General features: G+C 47.6%; 1 protein-coding gene across 4 annotated transcripts; it reads right to left on the bottom strand.

The window, feature by feature from the left end:
• Nucleotides 1-179: 179 nt before the first annotated feature.
• CYP1A1 (cytochrome P450 family 1 subfamily A member 1) lies at nt 180-26,032 on the bottom strand. 4 transcript variants are annotated; one of them, XM_080687829.1, is made up of 7 exons: nt 25,908-26,032; nt 3,246-4,110; nt 2,324-2,450; nt 2,147-2,236; nt 1,930-2,053; nt 1,697-1,783; nt 180-1,543 (listed from the first exon to the last, which is right to left on the bottom strand). In XM_080687829.1, the coding sequence occupies exons 2-7, from the start codon at nt 4,080-4,082 to the stop codon at nt 1,258-1,260; spliced, it is 1,551 nt and encodes a 516-aa protein (XP_080543955.1). In that variant the 5' UTR covers nt 4,083-4,110; nt 25,908-26,032; the 3' UTR covers nt 180-1,257. The 4 variants fall into 4 exon arrangements, with proteins under 4 accessions (XP_080543955.1, XP_080543954.1, XP_080543957.1 ...); XM_080687828.1 differs by lacking the exon at nt 25,908-26,032 and adding an exon at nt 5,988-6,983; XM_080687831.1 differs by lacking the exon at nt 25,908-26,032 and adding an exon at nt 5,988-6,419 and having other exon boundaries at nt 3,246-4,039.
• Nucleotides 26,033-26,395: the final 363 nt, after the last annotated feature.

Below are 26,395 nucleotides of genomic sequence, written 5' to 3'. Positions count from 1 at the left end.
ATGCTGTTAATTAACGTGTGTTTTGTCCCCAACCAGATTGTGAGCTGCCTGAGAAGAGTGGCTTTACCTCCTAACCACCTACTTTTCTTCTCCTACAGTAAAACTAGACACAAGATTGAGAGCAGGGTGGGAATGTAGATGAGCAATGGTTGAATTCAAGATTCAAAAATCTCCACTGTAGGACTTCTGCACAATATCTTTATTTAGCTCGGGAAGATGTTTCCTACACATTTCTAGATATGTGGATATGAATTTTTTCTATCACATTTAGTAAGTTGTTTTTAAGCGTTTGCATATAATAAATGCAAACAAGCAAGTACAATACAGGCTAAAATGAGAAGTTCCTTGCACACAAACATTTTAAAAAGACACGTGAATACAGGGTATAGAGAAAGGAAACCAATAGAAGGTGATTGAATTATCATCCCCTAATTCCCGATCTGATCCTGGTTCCTCGATATAGGACTTTCCCTGCTCTTTCCTCTTCTAAGACCCAAGTCCCTAGCTCCTCCTGGATAGGAACAGAAGCTACCTAAGGCCGGAGGCAGCACTGTTCCTGTCTGCAGAAAGGAAGGGAATCCCCCAGGCACATGTGGTCCCAGGCTCATGTGGTCAGATTCTTCAGCCTTGTTCAAGTGGGGAGCCCATCTCTGTGCCAGTATCCTGAGCTGCCTCTTCTCTTCACTTTTGATGGTTCCCAATTGCTAAAGAGCTTGGACAGGCCCTGGTGAGGCTTGTTCTAAATGTTTCTCATGCCAGTCAGCCCCCACAGAAAGCCTGCTAGATGCTGGGCCCAGGGACTTCCAAAGAGCCCCAGAGGGCTGAGAACCTCCTAACCCTATCAGACTACCTAGCTCAAGCACTATATCAGAAGGCTCCATCAGCTCCTACAGTGTCCACTGTCTGCATTCAGCATGCAGAGGGGAAAGTCCAGGGTGGGGTATAGGCACGATCTTTTAGGATTGCCTGCAGCCAGACAGTAGAATATGAGCCAGTCCAGTATTTGTGGTTTTCAAGCCAAAGCTTAGACCTCCCTGGGCCATCCCCCTGGCCTGTCTGGGCAGCCAGGCCAAGGAGACAGTTATGGGCCTTACTTCAATCGGTGTACCTGATCAGGACTGGTGAGAGGGACATGATATGGAAGGTAGGGGGATCTCATTGTGGCCCTGTGCTTGACTTTACCTCCATCTAGTACCACCAGAGACACAAGCCTGAGTGGCTTTTACAGGTACAAGGCTCTGCAGGGCTCTCAGCCGCCTAAGAGCGAACCTGCACCTGGAAGTGCTCACAGCGGGCATGCTTCATGGTCAGCCCATAGATGGGGGTCATGTCCACCTTCACGCCTGGTGGCATGCTGAATTCTACCTGCTGCAGCATGATGGCCAGGAAGAGAAAGACCTCGAGGCGGGCAATGTTTTCACCAATGCACTTCCGCTTGCCGAGGCCAAAGAGAATCACCTGCTCACTCAGTGCCTTGTTGATAGTGCCATTGGGGGTGAGAAAACGTTCTGGTCGGAACTCAGATGGGTCATCCCACAGTTTCCTGTAATCAGAGTGAGTAACTGAAGAGGCAGCTCAGAAGTATGTAGGGGGTTGCACCCCAGCCCACAAGAATAGGGGATAGGCAAATGGCCAGGGACAGCAGAGTCTGAAACTCAGAAGAGGGCGGAGTTTCTGCTGCCCCATATGAACTTACTGGTCATGGTTGATCTGCCACTGGTTCACAAAGACACAACGCCCCTTGGGGATGTAAAAGCCACTCAAATTTGTGTCTCTGGTAGTACTGGGGAGGGAGGAAGCTCAGTTAAGCTCAGGGCCACAATGAGATCCCTCTACCCCCCATACCATGTCCCTCCCACCAGCCCTGATCAGGTGCATGGACTGAAGTAAGGCCCAGTATCAGACAGAAGTAGTTCCATGGGGCCTCACCTGTGGGGAATGGTGAAGGGAACAAAGGAAGAGTGTCGGAAGGTCTCCAGGATGAAGGCCTCCAGATAGGGCAGCTGGGGTCTGTCAGAGAGCCGTGGCCTCCGTACCCTCCCAATCACTGTGTCTGCAGGGCACAAAGGACCAGACAGATGAAGGTGCCTCCCATACCATGGCTGGGTCCCCTGCATTCAGCACTTTGAAGGAGGTCACCACCTACCGAGCTCCTCCTGGATCGTTTTCTGCACACCAGGGCTTGTCACCAGGTACATGAGGCTCCAAGAGATGGCAGTTGTGACTGTGTCAAACCCTGGCCAGAAAAGAACAGAGGGAGAAGTTTGGCAGTTGATGGGGTAGGGCAGTTGAGTACAGGAAAGGCAAATGGGGTAGCTCATACCAGCTCCAAAGAGGTCCAAGACGACACTAACGATCTTCTCGTCTGACAGCTGGATATTGGCGTTTTCATCCAGCTTCTTGTCCTGACAATGTTCGATCAGACTGTCTGTGATATCTCGGATGTGGCCCTGAGTACAGAAGGCCCACAGGTAAGCAAGATCTCAAACCCAAACCTACCTCTCCATCCAGATCGGGTCCCTTACCATCCCTAGTATCTTTGCTCAAGAGGTGACACTCCCACTCACACACCCAAGGCTGCCATCCCAGCTTCTCTCTGCCTGTCCAAGGCTCTCTCCTGCCCCAACTCAAGGGAAACCTGACAGACAGAGTCTGGTACCATTATCATTTGGATGTGCTCTTTACCCTTGTGTGTGCTCTTTACCCTATATTGATTTCAGAGAAGAAGGGAAAGGGAGAGATAGAAACATCAATGATGAGAGAGAACCAATAGCGCTTCCCAACGTTACTCTGTGATTTCCATAAACACCTGTGCCTCCTGTACACCCCCCACAGGGGATCAAACCCACAACCTGGGCATGTGCCCTCACTGGGAATCGAACCATGACTTCTTGGTTCATAGGTCGACGCTCAACCACTGAGCCACACCGGCCAGGCCTCTTTACACTTTTCTCTCCCATGAGGCCAGGAGACTAACTTTTTAATTCTTCCTAGTCCCTATAACTTGCCTAGGGTACAGCATGGACTGGTTATTCAGTAAATATTGCTGAAGGATAAAAGGACTGGTCAAGAAAACGTTCTATTCCCCTCCCATGGATGGAGTCCTGTCTATTACTGACTACAAAATCCCAGGGTGAAGGCCCCTGAGAGTCTGCCAAACCTCATGCTGCTCCAGTTATCACTGACCACCTGACCCCTGACCCTACCTGCTCCTCACCATCCACTTGCCTCTCCCCAGTCTGTACCTTCTCAAACGTTTTATAGTGTTCCTTAACCATCTTTTGCATGAAGATGTAGAACTTCTTATTCAGGTCCTTGAAGATATTCAGGGCAGAGTTGGGCAGGTAACGGAGGATAGGGAGGAAGTCAGCTGGGTTTCCGGAAGCAGCCATCTCCCCGAACTCATTACTCAGGTTGACTACACTAAGTAGCTCTTGATCATCATGGTCATAGCGTTGACCAAAGCACATGGCACATATGACGTTGGCCACTGACACCACTACATACCTGTAGGGGTCAAAGTGTCCAACCCTTGCCATCAGCTCCTGGAACTTGCTGATGAGGGCCTCAGCCTCCTTGCTCACATGTTCCTCTAAGTAGCAAGAAGACGAGGAAGTCGGGTCTGAAGCAATAGAGAAACTCTTCAGGGCATTTTGGGCCAGACGCCGGCGGGCAGCCCACACCGGTCCAGAGTCTGGGTTAAAGGTCATGCTCTGGCCATCAGAGATGAGGGTGAAGCTGTAGAGGTCAGGCCGGCCCTTGAAATCATCACCCTGCCGCACCAGGGCCTGCCGGATGGTGTCCAGGCCACTGAGCACCAACACAGGTGTGCAGCCAATGCGGATCTCTAGCACGTCCCCATAATGCTGGCTCAGCCGTGACAGCGCCAGGTGTGGGTTCTTCCCCAAGGTCAGCATGTTTCCAAGCAGGGGCCAGCCCCAGGGCCCTGGGGGACTCTTCAAGCCTTTGGGGACCTGAGGTTTCCAGGCTCTGAACACCCAGAATACTAGGCAGAAGGTGGTGGAGGCCAGGAGAAGTTCTGTGGCCGAGATGGGGATGGAGAATCCAAACACAGAAAGCATGATCAGCGTAGAGATGGCAAGGTGGCCACTGAAAGGTGGGCAAGAGGGAAATATCAAGACATCATATAGGGGAATAGGAGGAACCAATGTCCTAAAGTATCAGCATGCTGATTAAGAGAAAACTTTATCTAGAACTGCTCACTGAGCATGAAGGGGAGGAGGAGGTGGGAGAAGCTATGGTGCTGCCACTGTGTGCCAAGAATTTCCATATTCTTCAATCAGTCCTGGCCACAGCCTATGAGGTAGGCTAAAGTAAGGCTCAGAGAAGGTAAGTAACTTGCTCAAGGTCACATAGCCAGGCAGTTTTGGATCCACATGTCCAACACAAATTGTTTAATTCCAGAACACCTTCTCTTATCTGTCACTATGTGATTTCCATATACACCTGCACTATTACTTTCTTCACATTTTTCTAAAATCAACTTTAAATCTACCCACTTACCATCATCCCAAACATATCTGTGCGAAAGTACAGGTTTGACTTTTCCCCCTAACATATGTTAAAATAAACACATAATTGATATGCATCACCTAAATCCCCCTGAGTAGTACTCACCACACTTAAAGAAACACTGCTATTGGGAGAACTAGGCATCAACCACTCCTTTAGCCTCATTTCACATTTGGGGAAATTGATTTTCAGAGGGTGCACTGACTTGGCTAAAGTTACCCAGCAACCAGTGACTGAGCTAGGATTCAAACCGCTTAGCAAAAGTTCTCTGGGAGATTTTCAGCTCCTATCATAGCTACCTCCCTTTGAAGAGTGTTCCCAGAACCCTCAGTTCTCTCCTGCTCAACTCCAGGGTCTAGGGTATACTGCCAGAACCTGGAATAGGGTGGGAAGGGAATGCGGATAAGAAGACCACTGCCAAGCCACATGGCTCTCAGCCCCAGCTCTCTGTTTAAAAGCAGCTGGATACCAGTTAGATTGAGGTCCCAGTCACAGAAATCTAGGCCAGAGTCTTTGTTGGGCTCAATTCTCACTGGAGAGCCACTCAAGATGCGGTGGTTGGCTGTATGGTTCCTACCTCAAGTACTTTAGCTGTCTGTGTAGGGAGGCTTCCTGGAGGAGCTGGATCCCAAAGCACACACACAAAAGTCCTGACTCCCTAAGTGAACTGGGAACACTGCTAGGCCTTGGTATGCCATGGTGTCCCTTGCACACATTGGGTGCCCCAAGGACCTCTAGCCATACTTAGTAAGATGGTAGGAGCCCAAGAGATATGCAACGGGTGAGTTACCAAGGACTGGTGGTCAAGCTCCCTGAAGCTGACAGTCCCTCACAGACTGCTCCCCAACAGACGCCAGAGAAGACAGTCAACAGGATAGGGAAGGCCTCTGGGCAGTGCCCAGGACTCTTGCTCGGATCTCTTGTCCGAGTCAGCACATCTTGGTTCTGACAAGCCATGCCTTGGGAGGGTAGAGCCAGCCAGGGGTAGCTTTTAGATAAGGCAGGCACAGCTGGTAAGAACACAACCTGCCCCCCTCCATTCACCTGACCACCCAGGGAGAAGCCCCCCTCATCACACAACCTGAGGAGAGGCTATATATGCACCTGACTTAGGTAAACTGTGTTCTTATTCCACACAACCAGGTGACTCTGATGGGGAAGGCCCAAGGCATTTAGAGAGCCATTGGGGATAAAGCTGGAGTCTGGGTCCTGGAGCCTGAAAGGGGTCCATCTGGATCTAGAGTTCTGATACTAGCTGTGGGACATTGGGCAAGTCCTGCCCTGACCTTGGCCTCAGTTGCCCCTTTAGGGAGCTGGACTGCTTGGTCAGTAAGGCCACTCCTAGCCTTCTTTTTTGAGGTGCTAGACCAGTGACTACCTAGGAAGACCTGGAGGCATCAAAATTTTCCTCCTATTGGGAGGGGAGGGGCAAGTCAGAAGTCCCCAGCACTCACCTGTGGTTGTGAGGAGGTGCTGAACTGAGCTGGGAAGAGTGGTCTCAGAAGCCAGGACCCCAAAGAAGATCAAGGAAGGCTCCAAGCAACTGTCACCTTCAGGATGAGGGTGAAGGCACAACCAACTTTATAGGCAGCTTGTGCGTGGCCACGCCCCTTGGCTCTGGGTTGCAACTAAGGGAGGGGCGGCCTAAGGGGGAATGGTCGCTCTAGGGTGGATGGGAAGTGGGGGAGCGAAGGCACATGGACAGGTAAGAACCCACTATGGGGACGTCTCTTCCAAGTGCCTGCAGGTAAAAGGGTGAGAGCTGGGGACACCTGGGATCTCCAGTTCCAAGGTACCCCTTGGACAGCGCAGAGCCCAAGTGAGGCGGGGGTTTGGGGAGAAGTCCCAGCACAGCCCGAAAAGAGGGTATGGGGACCCTCCTACCCGAGCATGGGGACGCCTCACCCTCATTTTTCTACCCACTAGACCTGCAAGTGCCTCCCCCTCACTACTAGCGGACCGAGGCCAACAAGCAGGGGCGGGGCTGCCGGGTGGTGACCTCCTTTTCCCGGTTTACTGAGTCCGGGCTCGCGTGAGAAGCGCAGCGACCCTGCCCCCAGGTCACCGGGGCCGGAAGGCCAGCGGCGCCGATGGGCTGCCCTTTCCCCGACCCAGCGTCCCCAGAGCCCCGGCAACTACGTAGCAAAATGATCCGCGCTCCCTGCCCCGGGAGCGGGAACGGAGAACGTGCATTCTCTCCGAGCGCTCACTCGCCGCTCGGGACCGCCTCTAGGGGCCACCTCCAGCCGGGACCCACCCGCCCTCGAAGTTCCCTCTCGGCTCCCGGGTTGCTAGCGCTTTGGCCGGGCAGAAAAATCGGGCGGCGAGGGTGACTGCTTCTGCTTGGCTAGCTCCGGGTGTGTGAGGAAGGGGTTAGAGAGAGGCCCTGGGGCCAGGCAAGGGAGCGGTCAAGAGACTGAGGACAGGGCGCGGGGCACAGACACCTCCGCAGGCTAGCGTGCGTGTGTCTGGAACCTCCCTCCAGGGGGCAGAGGTCACGTGGCCCATCCCCCGCTCCACTTGTCCTGGGGTGAAGTGCCCGGCAGTTGCGTGAGAAAGCCTGGGAGTCCCGCGCAGCCACCCAGCAGCTCAACGTCGCGGCCCTGGTGGGGTCCGGCACAGTCACGCGAGGGGGGAAAGGGGAGCCGGGGGCGGGCTCTTAAAGGGTGGAGGGAGAGGAGTGGCGGAGCCTGGCAGATGTGCTCTTGGATGCGGAGGTGGGGCTGTGCAAAGGGACCAGGTTTGCGTGCGGAGCTGGGCATTTGCCTGCAAGCGGGCGCCTGCGTGTGTCCGTATTTTTGGTCTACGCCTGTGGCAGGACACGCAGCCCCCGCGTCGCCCGGCTCGCCTGTCTGGCTGCCTCCGAAGCTGTCCCTGGCCCCTGCCGAATCCTCCCCATGTGGAATGTTCAGGCACAACCTGTCCCCAACTAACCACAATACCGCCCTCCTCCCTCCCCTCCCCTCCCCTCCCCCCAAGCCGTGCTCCTCAACCCATCAAATGGCACCGCCATCCCTGTGCTGGCCCAGGCCAGAAAACAGCCGCAGCCTGGCCCCCGACCTCCCACTCTGCCAGATGCCACTTAATACATTGCACGGACATTTTACCAACCGCCTACTTTGAGCCAGGTACTGTCTGGGTGCTGGCGATTGATATGCAAGTGAACAAACTGACAACCTCCTGCTCATATGGAACTTAAATTCTATTTTGGTGGTGGGAGGGAGGCAGATAAGGCACAGAGAATATCAGAGGGTGACAAGTGCTACAGAGAAAAAGCAGAGAAGGGGTAGGAATCACATGGGGGCAGAATGTAGTTGAAAATAGTGTGGTCAGAGAAGTCCTCACAGAGAAAATGACACTGAGCAGAGACAGAAGTGTGGAATCAAGAATCAAGGTGCACAGATACCTGGAAGCAGAGTGCACCTTGGAGAGGGAACAGCACATTCAAAGGCCCTGCACAGTGGTTCTTGAGGGAGGGGCAGTACCATGGGTACTGGAAATGTACAGTGTTTTGTGACTGGGAAGTTCTGCTGAAACTTAGTGCCCCCTGGGGATGGGATGCTCATGGGACATCCCTGCCCCAGGTGCAGGGAGCACCCTGTTGAGAAAGTGGAACTTCCTGTGTGAGATGGAGACATTGTGGAGTCTGAGTCAATGAAGGTCACTCTGGTTTCTGTGCTGAGAATAGACAAGGACACATTTCTCTACATCTGTCCAGCCCCACTACCACATTGTCTTGTACGTCCTCATCATTACTCCCTAGAGTACTAACAGCCTCCAAACCTAGTTCCCATTTGCCTTTTACTCCCCCCAATTCTTTTTCCATCCTGTCGAATCCAAAGTGGTCTTTTCAAAAATGCAAAATCTCATTCCATCACCACCTTGCCCCTTCATTAGCTTCCATCTGGATACAAACAGAATCTTTAACAGAACCTATCAGGCCTATCAACCGCTACTTCTGATTTCATCTAGTTTAAGTCTTAACACCACTTCTCTCCACAGCAAGTTAGGTGTCTCCTGGTCTGTTTCCAGCACTTCTCCATGATAATTCTCAGAACACTTGACCCTTGCTATGACTCCAACCCAACCTGTCACTCCTTCCTCTATGCCCAAGCACAGAAAGCCAGCCTGTGGGTAATTGATCTGATAAGCCAATTTCTTGCAAGATATTAATAACTGGTAAAGGCGTTAAATCCAGCTGTATTATGCCCTGGCCAGTGCTGCTTAGTAGTTAGAGCATTGCCCTTGCACTGAAGGGTCATGGGTTCGATTCCCAGTGAAGGACACGTACCTGGTTGCAGCTTCCATCTCTGGCCCCTATCGAGGTACATTCAGGAGGCAACCAATCGATATCTCTTTCACATTGATGTTTCTCTCTCTCTCTCCCTTCCACTCTCTCTAAAAAAATCAATGGAAAAAATATCCTTGGGTGAGGGTTAACAACAACAAAAAATCCAACTGTATTATGACCAGGGTGATGCTGAGCCCAAAGTACTGATGCTATAATGGTGGAATTTAGGCAACAGAACAGACAGGAGACAAGGGAACTATTGCTGGGCTTCCAGTTCATCCAGCATTGTTCCATTCATCCCATCCTCTACATCTATGGCTCAGCCCACAGAACATGATGATACCCAATAGAGCTCTGTGCTTCAATCCCAGTTGGAGCAAGAGCCACAGAAGGAGAAAGAACCTGCATGGAAGCTGCAAGGAAGTGAGGAGGAAGGCACTCCCAGATTCTTCAGCCTGCTCTGTAGCCCAGTCTGTCCTTCGGCTCCCCAGAGTCCCCACCAATGCCCAAGCTTTAGAGAATCACGACAACCTGCTCATCAGGACTAGAGGACCATCTGCTGAGGCTCCTGACCAAGGACCCAGAAAACCTCTTTGTTTGATAGAAGAGGCATTGTCTTGCTCACATTCTCTAAGGGACCCTTTTTTTAAAAAAATATTTTTTTTATTGATTTTAGAGGGGAAGGGAGAGGGAGAGAGAGATAGAAACATCAATGATGAAAGAGAATTGCTGATCGGCTGCCTCCTGCACAGCCCCCCACCAGGGATCAAGCCCGCAACCCGAGCATGTGCTCTTGACTGGAATCAAACCTGGGACCCTTCAGTCCACAGGCCAATGCTCTATCCACTGAGCCAAACTGACGAGGGCCGTGGTCGGCAAACTGCGGCTCGCGAGCCACATGCGGCTCTTTGGCCCCTTGAGTGTGGCTCTTCCACAAAATACCACGGCCTGGGCGAGTCTATTTTGAAGAAGTGGCATTAGAAGAAGTTTAAGTTTAAAAAATTTGGCTCTTAAAAGAAATTTCTTAAAATGCCAAGAGCAAAAGACAGAGAATATTAAAAACAGCCAGAGAAAAACGGTTAATTACCTACAAGGGAGCACCCATACAATTGTCAGCTGATTTCTCAACAGAAATTATGCAGGCCAGATGGGAGTGGCAAGAAATATTCAAAGTGATGAATAGCAAGAACCTATAACCAAGACTACTCTACCCAGCAAAGCTATTATTCAGAATGGAAGGTCAGATAAACAGCTTCACAGATAAGAAAAAGCTAAAGGAGTTCATCACCACCAAACCAGTATTATATGAAATGCTGAAAGGTATTCTTTAAGAAGAGGAGGAAGAAGAAAAAAGTAAAGATGAAAATTATGAACAACAAATACATATCTATCAACAAGTGAATCTAAAAATCAAGTGAATAAAAAATCTGATGAACAGAATAAACTGGTGAATATAATAGAATCAGGGGCATAGAAAGGGAGTGGACTGATAATTCTCAGGGGGAAAGGGGTCTGGGGGGTGCAGGAAGAGACGAGTAAAATCGTACACCTATGGATGAGGACAGTGTGGGGGGAGGTAAGGGCAAAGGGTGGGGTGGGAACCGGGTGGAGGGGAGCTATGGGGGGAAAAAGGAGAAACAATTGTAATAATCTAAACAATAAAGATTTATTAAATTTTTTTTTAAAATAAAGTAAAAAAAAAGAAAAAAAAAGAAATTTCAATCGTTGTACTGTTGATATTTGGCTTTGTTGACTAATGAGTTTGCTGACCACTGGACTAGGGCATCTAAGGGACTCTTGATCCCAAAGAAATTCATTAGCTAATTAAGCCAATTCCTTTCCTACTTTTCAGCTGGAGAAACTGATACCAGAAGGAGAAGGCCCAAGGATATATGGCAAATCAAAGCAGAGTCTAGAGCTCTAGGCCTTTGCTTCCAGGCCAGGGCTCTTCCCACCATGATTTATTGTCCCAGAGTACCAGCAAAACCCTGGGAGGCCAAAGAGGTACAGCCTCAGCCTCTGGGTCAGGGCTCCCATCTCCCTGTACTCCTGGACAAAAGTCCGGTGCAATGAGGGTTAGGAAAGTGTTGCACTTCCCACCAAGTCCTACCTCCACAGAACAGCTCCCCAGATGGCGGGGGTGCTCAGGAGCACTGGGCAAAGAAAGAGGGAGACAGGCAGGAGGTTAGAGAACCTTGGCCAGGAGCTGAATAGACAATTCTGGGTCAAAGTTTGCATGCCTTTGCGTGAGAAGCTCTTTGGCTGATTCCCTGGCGATCAATACCAGGAAAACAGAAGCAGGTGACAGTAGGGAGCAGAGACAGTTCTGAGCTGGAGGGATAGAGACTGCTGAGGGTCTTGGCCCAGCAGACTGGTCCAGCTTAGAATCTGCAGTCAGCACTGTTGAGGGCTATGTTGCAGGGGGATGGGGAGAGAGCAAAACCCACAACAAACCTCTACTGCATGTTGGAGGCAGGACCCATACCCCAAACACAACCTATGCTGAATCTGGAAATACTTCAGGAGCTGTGAGAAGCTGGCTAGGTTGGAGGGATCAGGTAAAGGGACTCTGGGAGAGTGGGGGACTGGAGAATAGTTATGGAGTAGGAAGAGTACAGGAAGGACATTTCTGGCAAGAGGACATTCATAACAAGAGCAAAGCATGGGAGTGGGAGATTGGGTGAAGCTGTTTGAGAAGAATACAGTTTGAGTGGTTGTGTAGAATTGGGACTTGCTTCCCAATGTGTCTACACACACACACACACACACACACACACACACACACACAAGCCACCCTTTATCCCACTTGACATCTGGACCCCAAGCACCTTCTCCCTTACCTTGGGAGGTAGGAGAGCCAAAAATATTTGGTTTGCAGGATCCAATCCCCTACCCAACCCCAGCTCCCTGGCTCTTAGACTTGGTCTAAGCCTGTTGTCCTGATGTAAATATTAAAAGTGCCCTCTTTCACTCTCAAAAGAGTCCTATCTTGAACAATCGATTATATGGTCATGCTAGTAATAGTGGACATCTGAGTGGTATTGTATGCCCAGCAACCATTCTCTCTTCTTCTGGCAACACCACTTCTGTTCTTTAGCCCACCCCTACCCTTAGCCAATGAGAACCCAACAAGGGTTTTTCTGAAATTGTTGGAAAAGAGAGTTTCTCTTTCTGCAGGGTAGTTAAGCTAATTTGAAAATAAGTCTGGGCCTACCAATGGCCACCTTTAAAGAAAGCCTACATTAGAATGGTGCCCATTCAGAGGAAAGCAAAATGGGGAGGTGGAGAGAGGGAAAGAATTGATGACATTGAGCACCTAGATCCAGTTATTTCTGAGGCCAATGAGGTTCACCCACAGAGCATATCTGTTACATGAATCAATATCACCACCACCTCCCCCCTTACCACATCCCCCGCCCTTTCCTTCTTCATCTCTTCTTTTTCTTCTTCTTTTAGTAGGAGTTGGATTTGAGGACTTGTAACTGAAAGAATTATAACCCAAACCTGCAGGCCAGAGAAGCTTACCTCACAGTGCTCTCTGAGGCAACCCCAAGAAAACCTGGACAAGTTGGACAGAAGTTGGACAGAAGACGAAGGAAGTTACTCTTGTTTGATTGCTTCCCACTGGTCTGCCAAAAATGCCAACAATACCCCTGCAGGAAGCGAATTTTATCTCCAGAAGACCCCATGGTGGTGTTGAAGAATTGTTGGCTGGTAATGGCCTGAAGAGAACTCTTGAGTGAAGCAGAGATTATCAGATGAGACTGTGCTGGAAGCAGAGCTCAACCCCCCTGTCTGCTGGGAGCTCCTTGGATAGGGGATGCCCAGGAAGAAAGCAGCTGTCACCAAGTTCCTGGTACCCCATTTGCTGTCCCAGCTCCTCTCTGAAAAAGAGATGCCATTCCTTTCCCAAGTTCAGTATGGACGAAGTTGAAATTTTCAGAAGGAAGTTTATGAGGAAATAGTCCTTACAATATAGCCTGCAAGACCCTTCCAGATGTGGCTCCCATGACCTCTCTGACCTCCTTGCCTGTTACTCTCCCTTCCCCAGTTCACTCCTCTCCAGGCACAAATACCTCCTTGATGTTCCTGACATACTCCAGTCAGATCCCTACTTGCCTCTGTCAGGGTCAGTTCCTACAGGAAACATAAGGCTCCCTCAAACTGAGTTATTAAGGAGAGTTTAATAAAGGGACCATTTACAAAGATAAGGGAAAGTTTTAGAGAAACCAATAAGGGACAATGCCTCACCCCAGGGTTAGCAACATCAGGGCTAGATGTGGTAAGAGGAAGGAATAGAAAGCAGAACCCAGAGAAGGTGGCCACAGAGAGGCTATAGAGAGTAGCTGTGGTCTTTAGTAGAGAGTTGCAGCTAGCACACAAAGACCCTACAAGGAGAGAGCAGAGCCTACTCTGACTACACTCTATTCATGCCCTCTGATGTCCCACTGGTGCCTTCTTTCCATGGATTGAACTAATTGGAAGCCAGAGGGTAAGGAGGCCATTACTATAATACAAAGAAGTCAATCCTGCCCAGCCAGTGTGGCTCAGTGGTTGAGCATCAACCTATGCCCCAGGAGGTTCTGGTTCAATTCCCAGTCAAGACACATGCCTGAGTTGCAAGCTCAATCCCCAGCAGGGGGCAGGCAGGAGGCAACCAAGATCGATGTTAATGTTTCGCTCTCTTCCATGTTTCTATCCCTCTCCCCCTCTCTTTTCTTCTCTCTAAAAAAAAATCAATAAAAACATATTTTTTAAAATTACTGTTAAAAAAAGAAGAAGAAGAAGAAGAAAAGAAGAAGAAGAAGAAGAAGAAGAAGAAGAAGAAGAAGAAGAAGAAGAAGAAGAAGAAGAAGTCAGTCCTCCAGGACTGAGAGTAGAGGGATAGAGAGCGAGTCTGGAGAGGTAAGTAAGAAGACATCTAGTACTCTGCCTCAGGGCATTTGCACTTGCTGTTCCCTCCTCCTGCAAACTATCCCCAAATCCCCATGTCTTGCTTCCTCAGATAGTACCTTTTCAAAATTCCTTCCTTAACCATTCTATGTAAAACTGTTACCCTGACTCATAGTCTCTATCCCTTTCCTTAACTTGATGTTTATTTGTAGCACTTACAAACTTCAGACATACTTGTATTTTACTCTTTCATATTGTATATGGTCTATATCCCTCAACTAGAATGTAAGCTCCACCTGTTTTTATCAATCCTTTATCAATAGCAAGCTGGCACTTTGTGGATGCTAAATGAATATTAAATAAATGAATGGAAACATGTCAAACCCCCAAATAGGAAAATACACCAGGTTTGACATGGCAGAGGCTTAGTGAAATTCTGTGTCCAAGTTGGGTCAGCCCAGATATTTTCTTTGGCATCTGCTAGGTGAGTGTTTGTCATTTTGCTGCTGGAAGACAGACATAGTCCTATTTTAAGAAGCTCATCACAACCTGGCCCAGCTTAGGCATCCTACCTTTTTTAAAAAAATTTTTAAATTTCTTTATTGATTAAGGTATTACATATGTGTCCTTATTCCCCCGTTACCCCCCACCTCCCATTCATACCCCCACCCCCCTGTTGTCTGTGTCCATTGATTAGGCTTACATGCATGCATACAAGTCCTTTGGTTGATCTCTCCCCTTTACCCCCACCCTCCCCTACCTTCCCTGAGGTTTGACGTTCTAATTGATGTTTCTCTGTCTCTGGATCTATTTTTGTTCATCAGTTTATGTTGTTCATTATATTCCACAAATGAGTGAGATCATGTGATATTTATCTTTCTCTGCCTGGCTTATTTCACTTAGCATAATGCTCTCCAGCTCCATCCATGTTGTTGCAAATGGTAAAAACTCCATTTTACCGCAGCGTAGTATTCCATTGTGTAGATGTACTACAGTTTTTAATCCAGTCATCTGCTGATGGGCACTTAGGCTGTTTCCAAATCTTAGCTATGGTGAATTGTGCTGCTATGAACATAGGGGTGCATATATCCTTTCAGATTCGTGTTTCTAGTTTCTTGGGATATATTCCTAGAAGTGGGATCACTGGGTCAAATGGGAGTTTCATTTTTAGTTTTTTGAGGAAACTCCATACTGTTCTCCACAGTGGCTGCACCAGTCTGCATTCCCACCAGCAGTGCACGAGGGTTCCTTTTTCTCCACATCCTCGCCAGCACTTGTCATTTGTTGATTTGTTGATAATAGCCATTCTGACAGGTGTGAGATGGTACCGCATTGTTGTTTTGATTTGCATCTCTCTGATGATTAGTGACTTTGAGCAGGTTTTCATATGTCTCTTGGCCTTTCTTCTGTCTTCTTTCAAAAAGTGTCTATTTAGGTCAGTTGCCCATTTTTTGATTGGGTTGTTTATCTTCTTTTTGTTAAGCTGCATGAGTTCCCTGTAAATGTTGGAGATTAAACCCTTATCATTGATATCATTGACAAATATGTTCTCCCATGCAGTGGGCTTTCTTGTTGTTTTATTGATGGTCTCTTTTGCTGTGCAAAAGCTTTTTATTTTGATGTAGTCCCATTTGTTTATTTTCTCTTAGGCATCCTATCTTATACCACCTTCACTGCTATCCAGGATCAGCATCTGAGCTAGGCCTCACTGCTGAACACATGGTCATAATCACCAGAAATTTACAACCTCTCTCATTTCCAAAGCCTCCTGGTTTCTCTCAACAGGCTACAGCTCCTCTCTCCACAATCTGGCCCCACAACAATAATCAGTAAACAGCAGGTTTTATAAATGCTCTCAGCAGAGAGGGCTCTGCAGGATTGAGACAGGAGACCTCCATGGGTTGATGGGTGGGAAGGACTGCAAAGATACAGACCCTGGAACACTTCCCAGAGAAGAGGAGTGGCCCAGAGGTTCTGGGCTGGCTCGGAGGGTAGTAGAGATGAAGGTAGACCTTCTTTTTCCTTTTTTCTTTTCTTCCTTCAATACTATCAAATTGATTGATTTAGACCCATATTATATATCAGAACTTGATTAATTGTGTTCAGGTTAGCAGTGCCTTATTGCTGGGGAAATGTTTTCCAGGCCAGTGTGTTGTGAAAGCAGGCCTGCAGGACATGTTGACCTCCTGAAGGGCAAGCTCAAGGCCATGCTAATGTTCCAAGTTAGAGATGCCCTTTTGTATATTAAACACAGAGGTTTGCTGTTAGTGAATGTTCTTGAACTCTCATCAAATCAGGGTTTCTCAGGAACCTACTTTGTCAGCCAAATGCTCCTGGATGTGCTTCCCCAGTCTCTGCCAAGGAGGTGGTGTCATTTAGACCTATCAGGACACAGCCTGGCTGTCCCACCAACCAGTGACAGGCCACTCAACCAACTTAGGGACCCTCTCCCAACTGTTCCACCACTTGTAGGCATCTAGTAGTCATCTCCTCACCTTGATTTTTCCTTCCTCCCAACACTCTTCCCCCTTCCATTTTATCCAGGTATCCTCCATATTCCTTTCTAGAGCTATGTGCTTTGTGCAGAGGTTGTCCTCAAACCCCCAGACTCAGGCAGTGGGTCCTGGCTGGTCTGAACCAGTCATTGTGGCCTCAGTTGCATTGTTGATGTTTGGATTAAACTTGGATCTGTGACATGATTCTGACCAATGATATGTAGGAGAAATCTGGTGGGAGAGCTTTTAGGAAAGGTCTCACTCTTACAAAGGATACATTGCAAGAGATGCACTCTTGCTCCTCTGGCCTTTGACATGTCTGGATGTGATGGCAGAAACTGCAGTAGCCATAAGAGAGCCAGCCTGGGAGAAAGGCTGACCTTCCAATGACGGTGGAGCAGAAATTTGCAAAGAACCAGTTTATTTTATTCAGTGTCCTTGCAAGAAACAGGTCCCATTCAAACTGGTCATTGAGGAGAGTTTAATAAGGGGACTATTTAAAAGGTGTGGGCAAGGTATAGAGAAACCAAGACAGGATAGTGTGGTACCATATGATTAGTAACAGAAAGGAGCCCTCACCATCTTGGCTTGAAGGGGTAAGAGGAAGAAGCTGTTCCAGAACCCAGAGAGAGAGAAACTGTAAGAAGAGAAGCTCTGTCCTGCAGGAGCTGTGGCTTACCATGGTGACTTTTCAGGGAGGGTCTAAAGAAAAATATCCCACCCTCACTCTCCTCCCCTACTTCCATCTCATGTCAATGCTGTCCATTGACTGAATGCAACAAGAAGCCGAAGTATGGGGGAGCCCCTTGACACAGTTTGCAGAGGTCAGCCTCCCAGCGCACAGAGCAGGGGGAGTAGAGGATTATCAGCATAACCTGGGTCTGCAATTACCTCATCCGTCTGCCTGCCTGCTGGTTGTAAGTCTCCTCCCTGAAAGCAAGGCCTGTCTTACTCACTGCTGTAAGTTTCCTCTGAGAACAGTGGAAATAAAAACACAGCAATATGGCACTGTGGTGTAAGTGCCATGAGAGAGCTATGCCCAAAGGAAGAGGATCTGAACCAGAGAAGGGGTCAGGACACTCCAGAGGAGATGGGCTTGGAGCTGACTTTTGGAGGACCTACTTTAATGGACAGATGAGAATGTTTTGTCATTAATGCATCATTGTACTGCAGTATGAATTAGCATTTCTAACCTGGAAGCAATGTATTTCCTTCAGGGTGTTTGTTGGATGGGGAAGAAGTGGTTGGGAGGGAACAACATGTATGAATGCACAAAGGCAGAAAACTGGAAGAATTATAAGATATTCCCTCTGGCCCTAGCTGGTTTGGCTCAATGGATAGAGCGTCAGCCTGTGGACTGAAAGGTCCCAGGTTCGATTCCAGCCAAGGGCATATGTCTGGGTTGCAGGCTCAATCCCCAGTGTGGGGCGTGCAAGAGGCAGCCAATCAATGATTCTCTCACATCATTGATGTTTCTATCTCTCTCTCCCTCTCCCTTCCTTTCTGAAATCAATAAAATATATTTAAAAAAAAAAAAAAAGATATTCCCTCTGGAGAAGTCGGGCTCAAAGTGTCTGCTGCTGCTGCTGCCCTCCACTCTGCCTCCGGGAGAGGTTACCGGAGAAACCAAGATGGTGGCATAGGTAAACAACTGAACTTGCTGCCTCACACAACCATTTCAAAACTACAACTAAAAGACAAAACGGACATCATCCAGAACCACAGGAAGGCTGGCTAAGTGGAAATTCTACAACTAGAAGGGAAGAGAAAAGCACACTGACACTCAGAGGAGCTGCAGAAGTAAAGTCCAGAGGTACGGAGGCTAGCATGTGGAGAGGGCTGGCAACTGAGTACTCGGCTGGCTTTTTCAATCTGCAGGGAGACACAAGCTCCCGACTGCTCTGAACTCCAGTTCTGGGTGAGATTCTGGGGACCCAGACTCATACAGGGAGAAACTGGACTGTCTGGCAGCAGGTGAAACTCGAGGGTGGCTTTCTCTCAGAGGTGCTTGCAGTGATTACCGCGGGACACTGAGACCCCGGGGGCCACTTAGGGCAGGGCTGAAGGGAAGCCATTGCTGTTTGTTCCGCCCTGAGACTCCGCCCCATCCAAGCTGTGCGCAGAGGCTTTTGCATATGAATGGCCTGGTCCTTTGAATTCTAAACTTACCTAACAAACTGCAGCTGAGTCAGAAAGACCCAGAACATCCAAAAGAAGGCCCAAGGCCCCACAGCAGTTTGCATTGCTTCACAGCTGGGCCTCATCTGGGCACCTCCAAAACCCAAACAAAGAAGAGGAATCTGCAGATCTCTCCGTAGCTCCTGCTGGGTTGCCTCAGGCAGAGGCTAAATTAGCACCTCCTTGGAGATCCAAGAGCCAGACTAACCAGGGGTCAGAGTAGGACCATCCAGATTACAACTCCTCAGATCCATAAGGGACACACTCAGGGGGCAAACTCAGTTAGCACCAAAGCCCCACTGAAGCAAGTCTTGCCCCATAAGGGTGTCTCCAGCACAAAAGTTCTCCCATTGTAGACACAGCTGATCCTCACAACCAGTTGGCCTGGAGGTCAATTCCTCCCAGTGATACCAACAACAATCAAAGATTAACTGCAACAAGACTGTGCACACAGCCCACAAAGGGGTGCACCAAGTGTATCCACCTCAGGTAACTGGGGAGGCTGAGCCACTGGGCCCTATAGGACACCTAGCACGCAAAGCCACTCTATCAACTCAGGGAAGCAGCCAAAATGTGGAGACAAAGAAACAAATGAAAGAAATGGAGAAAAGCAAACTACTGGATAAAGAGTTCAAAAACACGGTTATAAGGTTTTTCAAGAATTTTCTAGAAAAGGCTGATAAATTTAGTGAGACCCTCAAGGATATAAAAAAGGACCAACTAGAAATTAAGCATACACTGACTGAAATAAAAAATAATATACAGCGATCCAACAGGAGAAAAGATGATCGCAAGAATCAAGACAAAGGTTTGAAATACAAAGAAGCAAAAAACACCCAACTGGAAAAGCAAAAAGAAAAAAGAATCCAAAAATATGAAGATAGTGTAAGGAGCCTCTGGGACAACTTCAAGCATACCAACATCCGAATTATGGGGGTGCCAGAAGAAGAGAGAGAGCAAGATATTGAAAACCTATTTGAAGAAATAATGACTGAAAACTTCCCCCACCTGGTGAAAGAAATAGACTTACAAGTCCAGGAAGCGCAGAGAACCCCAAACAAAAGGAATCCAAAGAGGACCACACCAAGACACATCATAATTAAAATGCCAAGGGCAAAAGACAAAGAGAGAATATTAAAAGCAGCAAGAGAAAAACAGTTAGTTACCTACAAGGGAGTACCCATACCACTGTCAGCTGATTTCTCAACAGAAACTATGCAGGCCAGAAGGGAGTGGCAAGAAATATTCAAAGTGATGAACAGCAAGAACCTACAACCAAGATTGCTCTACCCAGCAAAGCTATAATTTAGAATTGATGGTGAGATAAAGAGCTTCACAGATAAGAAAAAGCTAAAGGAATTCATCACTGCCAAACCGGTATTATATGAAATGCTGAAGGGTATTCTTTAAGAAGAGGAAGAAGAAGAAAAAGGTAAAAACAAAAACTATGAACAAATACATATCTATCAACAAGTGAATCTAAAAATCAAGTGAGTAAAAAGTCTGATGAACAGAATAAACTGGTGAATATAATAGAATCAGGGGCTTAGAAAGGGAGTGGACTAACAGTTCTTGGGGGAAAGGGGTGTGGGGTGTGTGGGAAGAGACTGGACAAAAATCATACACCTATGGATGAGGACAGTGGGGGAAGGGGAAGGGCATGGGGTGGGGTGGGCTCCGGGTGGAGGGAAGCTATGGGGGCGGGGAAGAGGAACAACTGTAATAATCTGAACAATAAAGATTTAAAAATTAAAAAAAAAAAAGATATTCCTTTTGATGGGTGGAAAGATGCATGAAAAGGGGGGAGGAGTAGGAAATGGCTCACATGCTGAGTTTAGGACTTTGAATTTGGTTTTGAATGCAATTTCAGAAAGTTCACTTGTGTGGCAGTGTGGAGCATGGTTTAGAGAGGGATGAGGTGGGAAGGGCTCCTAGAGCTATGCTGGCCAATCAGTAGCTAGTAGCCACAAGAAACTACTTAAATTTAAAATGAAATAGAATTAAAAATTTAGTATGTCACTTATACTTGCCACATTTCATTCAACAACCACAGGTAGCACAAACAGAACATTTCCACCATTACAGAAAGTTCTATTGGACAACACTGGTCTAGAGGCAGTGAGACCAAGTAGGAGGTTCCTGCAAAAGTCCAGGTGGGAAGTGAGAATCTGAGAAGCTGAGTGCCACAGTAATGGAGAGAAAGGGTCAGACTCAGGAAGTATTTAGGAGCCAGAATCTTGATAATTTGGTGGGAGGTGACAGAGAAGCAATCTTTGAGGATTCCCAGGTTTCTGGCTGGGGTGATGACCCAGAGGGAAGACGTTTGAGCAAGAAAATGAAATGAACTATTTGGTCATATTGAGGATGTAGTGGTGGGGGCCTCTGGTTGACACAGGCAGTGGGTGATTGGAAGTCCAGGACGGAAGTTCAGATCCCTACCTAATAGATTGTGAGACTCCTAGCTCTAATTTTTCACCTATGCTTCCCACAGCACGAATGTCCTTCCTCTCTATCAGGTCTGGGCTGAGATGAATGTGTATCAGCTTCTGTCCTCAAGGGACCCCCCATCTGATTAGAGTTTGGGTTAGGGATTGGCTAGCCCAAAACTAGCTGTGACAGAGGTAAGAATGGAATGGTGAAGGGCACAGGGGAGGACTCACCCCACTAAAAAGAGGGAGGGACTGCCAATTGCTGCAATCTGGCCACCTGGCCAGGCTGATGAATGTACACTGAATAAATATATTGAGTGACCCAGGGGTGCCCTTCACCCTTCCTCTCATCTTAACCTTAGCCACACCCTGCCTTTCCCTGGGCTCCTCGCCTCTGAATAGTGAATTCTGAATGTGTCTCTCTCCTGCACCATGCCCACTGAATTCCTTTCCCCCACATTCTGGCTCTGAGGAAAATTACTTAATATCTCCAGGACTCCATTTCATCAACTACAATATGAGGCTAATAGTAGTACGTACCTCATAGGGTTGCTATGAAGCTAAAACAGAGATGCCCAATGTAGATGCTCAATAAATTTTAATTATAAGAATTATTATTTGCAATTTCCATAAAACTAATACAGGAAATGCCTGAAGCAGAGTTTTGGCAAAGCTTCTCTGTAGGTTAGCATTCTTACTTATGAACAGCAATTAACTCAACAGTCTTTTTCTGAATACAAGCTATGTGTTATCCTTGTGCTAGAGACTAGAGATATGAAGGAGAGCAGAAGCTACCTTCAGGGAGCTCACAGTCCAAAGGGAGGCAGTATGATGGGTACTGTTGAGGAGGGCAGTGAGGGGCCTGAACGAACTCACAAGAGGGATTTTGAACCAGTCAATGTGGTGACAGCTAAGCAGGGTTTAAAATGAGCAGGAGTTGGCCAGAGAATACAGGGTAGGGTTTCAAGCAAAGGGATCAACACATGGAGAAGGACAGTGGAGGTGGGCACAAGGAGGACATGGTGGCACACAGGGCCAGAGAGATGAGCAAGAGCTGTTAAAGCTTTCAAGTGCTAAGAAAAGGAGTTTTGTTTTTATCCTGAAATTTATGGGGAACACGAGGAACTTTTAAAAGGGAAATGGTCAATACATACTCCAAAACAGCTGAAATGAAAACGATCGAAAATAATCCAGTGGTGGTGAGCATGAAAAGCAACTGGAACCCTCATACACAGCTGGTGGGAATAAAATTGGCTAAACAACTTTGAGAAATTGTTTGGTAGAACCTACTATTGCTGAGCTAGGCCCTGCCTATGACCCAGCATTTCCATTCCTGAGTCTATACACAGCAGAAATACACACAAAACACATGCAAGAATGCTCAGAGCAGCCAGGCTCATCACAGCTCAACATGGAAAACAACCCAAATATCAACCAACAGTTGAATGGATAAGTAAACTGTTGTGCATTCATATTATAACAAAACACCATACAACAACTACAACTACACCCACCACTATGAATGAATCTCATAAAAAGGAATAAGTGACAGAAACCAGATACAGGAGTGCATGCTGCCCACTGGATCATTCATTTAAACAGTTGAAATGGGCTCTGGCCAGTATGGTTCGGTTGGAGCGTTGTCCACTGAAAGGTTTCAGGTTCAATTCCCGGTCAGGGCACATACCTAGGTTATGGGTCAGGGCGCCTATGGGAGGCAGCCGATTGTTGTTTCTCTCTCACATCGATGTTTTTCTCTCTTCCTTCACCTCTCTCTAAATCAATAAGCATGTCTTCGGGTGAGGATTTTTAAAAATGGTTAATTTTGTTTTATATTTTACCATGATAAAAAAAAAAGTGAAAAATGTCTTAGAACTGTGTAACACAAAGAATGCACCTTAATGTAAACTAGGGACTTTAGTTAGCAATAATGTGTGAATATTTATTCACCAATTGTAACAAATGTATTCCCCTAATACAAGATGTTAATACTAGGGGAAACCATGCTGGGAATGGAGATATATGGAAGCTCTCTGGAGTTTCCACTTAATTTTCCATTAACCCTAAAACTGCTGTAAAAACAAAATCTATTAATGTTTTAAAATCCATGCCAAAAGAAAGTACACAGCCTGGTAAACACTGCTTCCACCAAGGCCAACATCAACCGTCCTAAGTCAGGTTGATAGTATGTACCCTAGACATGATGTGATGAAAATGACACTTTACTTCTGTGGTCTTCCTACCAATAACCCATAACCTCAGCTTTACCATGAGAGAAACAACAGAAAAATTCCAACAGTGGGACATCCCACAAAATACCTGACCAGTACTCCTGAAAACTGTCCAGGTCATCAAAAACAAGGATTGTCTGAGAAACATCAAAACCTAGGGGGGAGGGGGGCCTAAAGCAACATGATAATTTAATGTAATGTGTTATCCTCTTGGTGGGATCCTGGCACAGAAAAGGACATTGGGTAAAAACTAAGGAAATCTGAATAAAGTATGAATTTGGTTCATTAAAATGAGAGAGAGAAAGAGAGAGAGAGGTGAGGGAAAGTAAATTTTTAAAAGTTTTTTTTTTATTTTTCAATTACCATTGACATACAGTATTACATTAGCTTCAGGTGTATAATATAGTGATTAGACATTATATAACTTACTAGGTGATCACCCCAATAAGTCTAGAACCCACTTGATGCCATACATAGTTATAATACTAGAGGCCTGATGCACGAAATTCGTGCAAGAGTAGGCCTTCCTTCCCCCGGCTGCTGGCAATGGTTTGCCTCTGGCACCCAGAATCTGGGCTGCCCTCGCAGCCCTGGATTCGTCCGGAAGGTCATCCGAAGGACGTCCGGTCTAATTAGCATATTACACTTTTATTATTATAGCTTACTAGGGGCCCAGTGCACAAATTCGTGCACCTTGAAAGGAATTGTGGGCCGTAAAGCTGCGTTGGGCACAGGGGCGGGTCTTGGCCCATCCTCCGCACCCCACCTGGACCCTCCCGCTGCAGCCCACAGTCCTCTGTCTGCCAGCAGCTCTGCTCCCACCACTGTTGCTGCTCCCATGCACTGACAGAGTGGGCCCCACTCACACCCACTGACGGTGTGAAGCGATTGGGGCCGGCGCCAGCAGTGGGTGTGAGCGGGGCTGGCGCCGTCAGCAGTGCAAGCTGCAGCTGCTGCCCTGATCACCCCTCAGGAGCAGGGCGAGGTGGAGAAGCCCTCAGGGGAGATCAGGGCCAGCAGCAATTGCGAGTACCGGACGGGACTGCAGCACATGGGAGCAAAGAATTTTCAGTAACCACTAGAGGCTCGCCCTGATGACAGCGACCAGCGCCCCGCCTTGGTCTGGTGCCCCAGCTCACCTGCTCCACTATCCAGCCATGGCCAACACCCACCATATTCTGCATGCTCCTCCTGGCATGTCATAGCAACTGGTTGTTCGGTTGTTGGGTTGTTCTGCCATTTGGTCTATTTGCATATTAAGGTTTTATATATATACTAGAGGCCCAGTGCACAAATTCATGCACCTTGAAAGGAACTGTGGGCCGCAAGGCTGCAGTGGGCACAGGCACAGGTCTTGGCCCATCCTCCATGTCCCTGCCCAGCCCCTCCCTCTGTGGTCCCCATTCACCTGTCTGCCGGCAGCCCCGCTCCCACTTCCGCCACTCCTGCATGCTGATGGCACCGGTCCCACTTGCACCTGCTGACAGTATGAAGCTATTGGGGCCTGTGCCAGCAGCGGGTGTGAGCGGGGCCAGTGCCATCAGTGGTGCAAGCTGTAGCAGCTTCCCTGATCACTCCTCAGGAGCAGGGGGAGGAGGAGAATCCCTCAGGGGCGATTTGGGCCAGCAGTCGCTGCTCGCACCCACTGATGGCGCTGAGCAATCAGGACTGGCGCCGGGCATCAGCAGTGGGTATGCGTGGGGCTGGGGCTGGCAGTGGGTGTGAGAGGCTGCTGCTGGCCCCAATCTCCCCTCAGGAGTAGGGGGAGGTGGAGAAGCCCTGAGGGGCAATCGGGGCCAGAAGCCGTCACTTCCACCCACTGATGGTGCCAAGAGATCAGGGCCAGTGCTGGGCACTGGCAGTGGGTGCGAGTGGTGACTCCAGTGCTGGCAGTGGATGTGAGCGGGGCTGGCACCGGCAGCAGGTGCAAGTACCGCTGGGACCGCGGCGCACAGGAGCAAAGAATTTTCAGTAACCACCAGAGGCTTGCCCCAATGACAGCGACCGGGTCCCCACCTTGGTCTGGCACCCCTGCTCACCTGCTCCACCATCCTGCCACAGCCGACACATCCTGGTGGTCAGCACACGTCATGGCGACCGGTTGTTCGGTTGTTCCTGTTGTTCCGCCGTTCGGTCTATTTGTATATTAGCCTTTTATTATATAGGATAGATTAACTATATTCCCTATTCTGTACTTTACATCTCCCCAATGTGACATCCATCAATTTATTCTCTAAGTTTATTTCTGCTTTATTTGTTCATTTATTTTTTTCTTAAATTCCACATTTAAGTGAAATCATATGGTATTTATCTTTCTCAGTTTGACTTATTTTATTTAGCATAATACCCTCTCAGTTCATCCATGTTGTTGCAAATGGCAAGATTTCATTCTTTTTTATGGCTGGCTAGTATTCCATTATGTATATATACCATCTCTTCGTTTTTTCATTTTTATTATTTTTGTTAATCCTCACCTGAGGATACCTTTTCCATTGCTTTTTCAGAAATAGTGGAAGAAAGGGAGGGAGGAGGAAAGAGAGAGAGAGAGAAAGATCGATGTGAGAGACACATCAACGGGTTAAGTGGTTGCCTCCCACACGCACCCTAACCAAGGGCACGAAGCTAACCAGCAACCCAGGTACATGACCTTGATTGGGAATCAAACCCAGGACTGAGCCACACAAACCAGGGCTATACCACCTTCTTTACTTAGTAACTTAGGTTGTTTTCATATCTTGACTATTGTAAATAATGCTGCAATGAACATAGGGGTGCATATGCCTTTTTCAATTAGTATTTTGGATTTCTTCAGATAAATAGTTCTATTTTTAACTTTTTTAGGAATATTCATACTCACAGGTATGAAGTGATATTTCATTGTAGTTGTTTTGCATTTCATTGATGATTAGTGACGTTGAGCATCTTTTCATATGTCTGTTAGCCATCTGTATGTCCTCATTGGAGAAGTGTCTATTCAGGTCTTCTACCTATTTTTAAATCGGATTGTTTGTTTGTTTTGATGTTAAGTTGTATGAGTTCCTTATATATTTTGGATATTAACCCCTTAGATGTATCATTATTGAATATCTTCTCCCATTTAGTAGGTTGTCTTTTCATCTTGTTGATGGTTTCCTTTGCTGTAGTTTGATTTACTTGCTTATTTTTTCTTTTTCCCCCTTACCTGAGGAGATATATAAAAAAACACCCATGATTACTAAGCAATGTCAAAACATTTTTCTATAAAACTCAGTCTAACTTCAAACCTTGACTTTTATTATTGAGTGAGCTGAACCCAATGGAGTTACAGACAGAAAGCAGCTTTCCTTTCCCCTCATCTGTGGTCTT

The sequence above is a fragment of the Plecotus auritus genome (assembly GCF_963455305.1).
Source record: "Plecotus auritus genome assembly, chromosome: 1".
NCBI lineage: Eukaryota > Metazoa > Chordata > Mammalia > Chiroptera > Vespertilionidae > Plecotus > Plecotus auritus.
The sequence above is the reverse complement of the archived record's forward strand: the minus strand, read 5'-3'. Positions and strand labels throughout refer to the sequence as shown.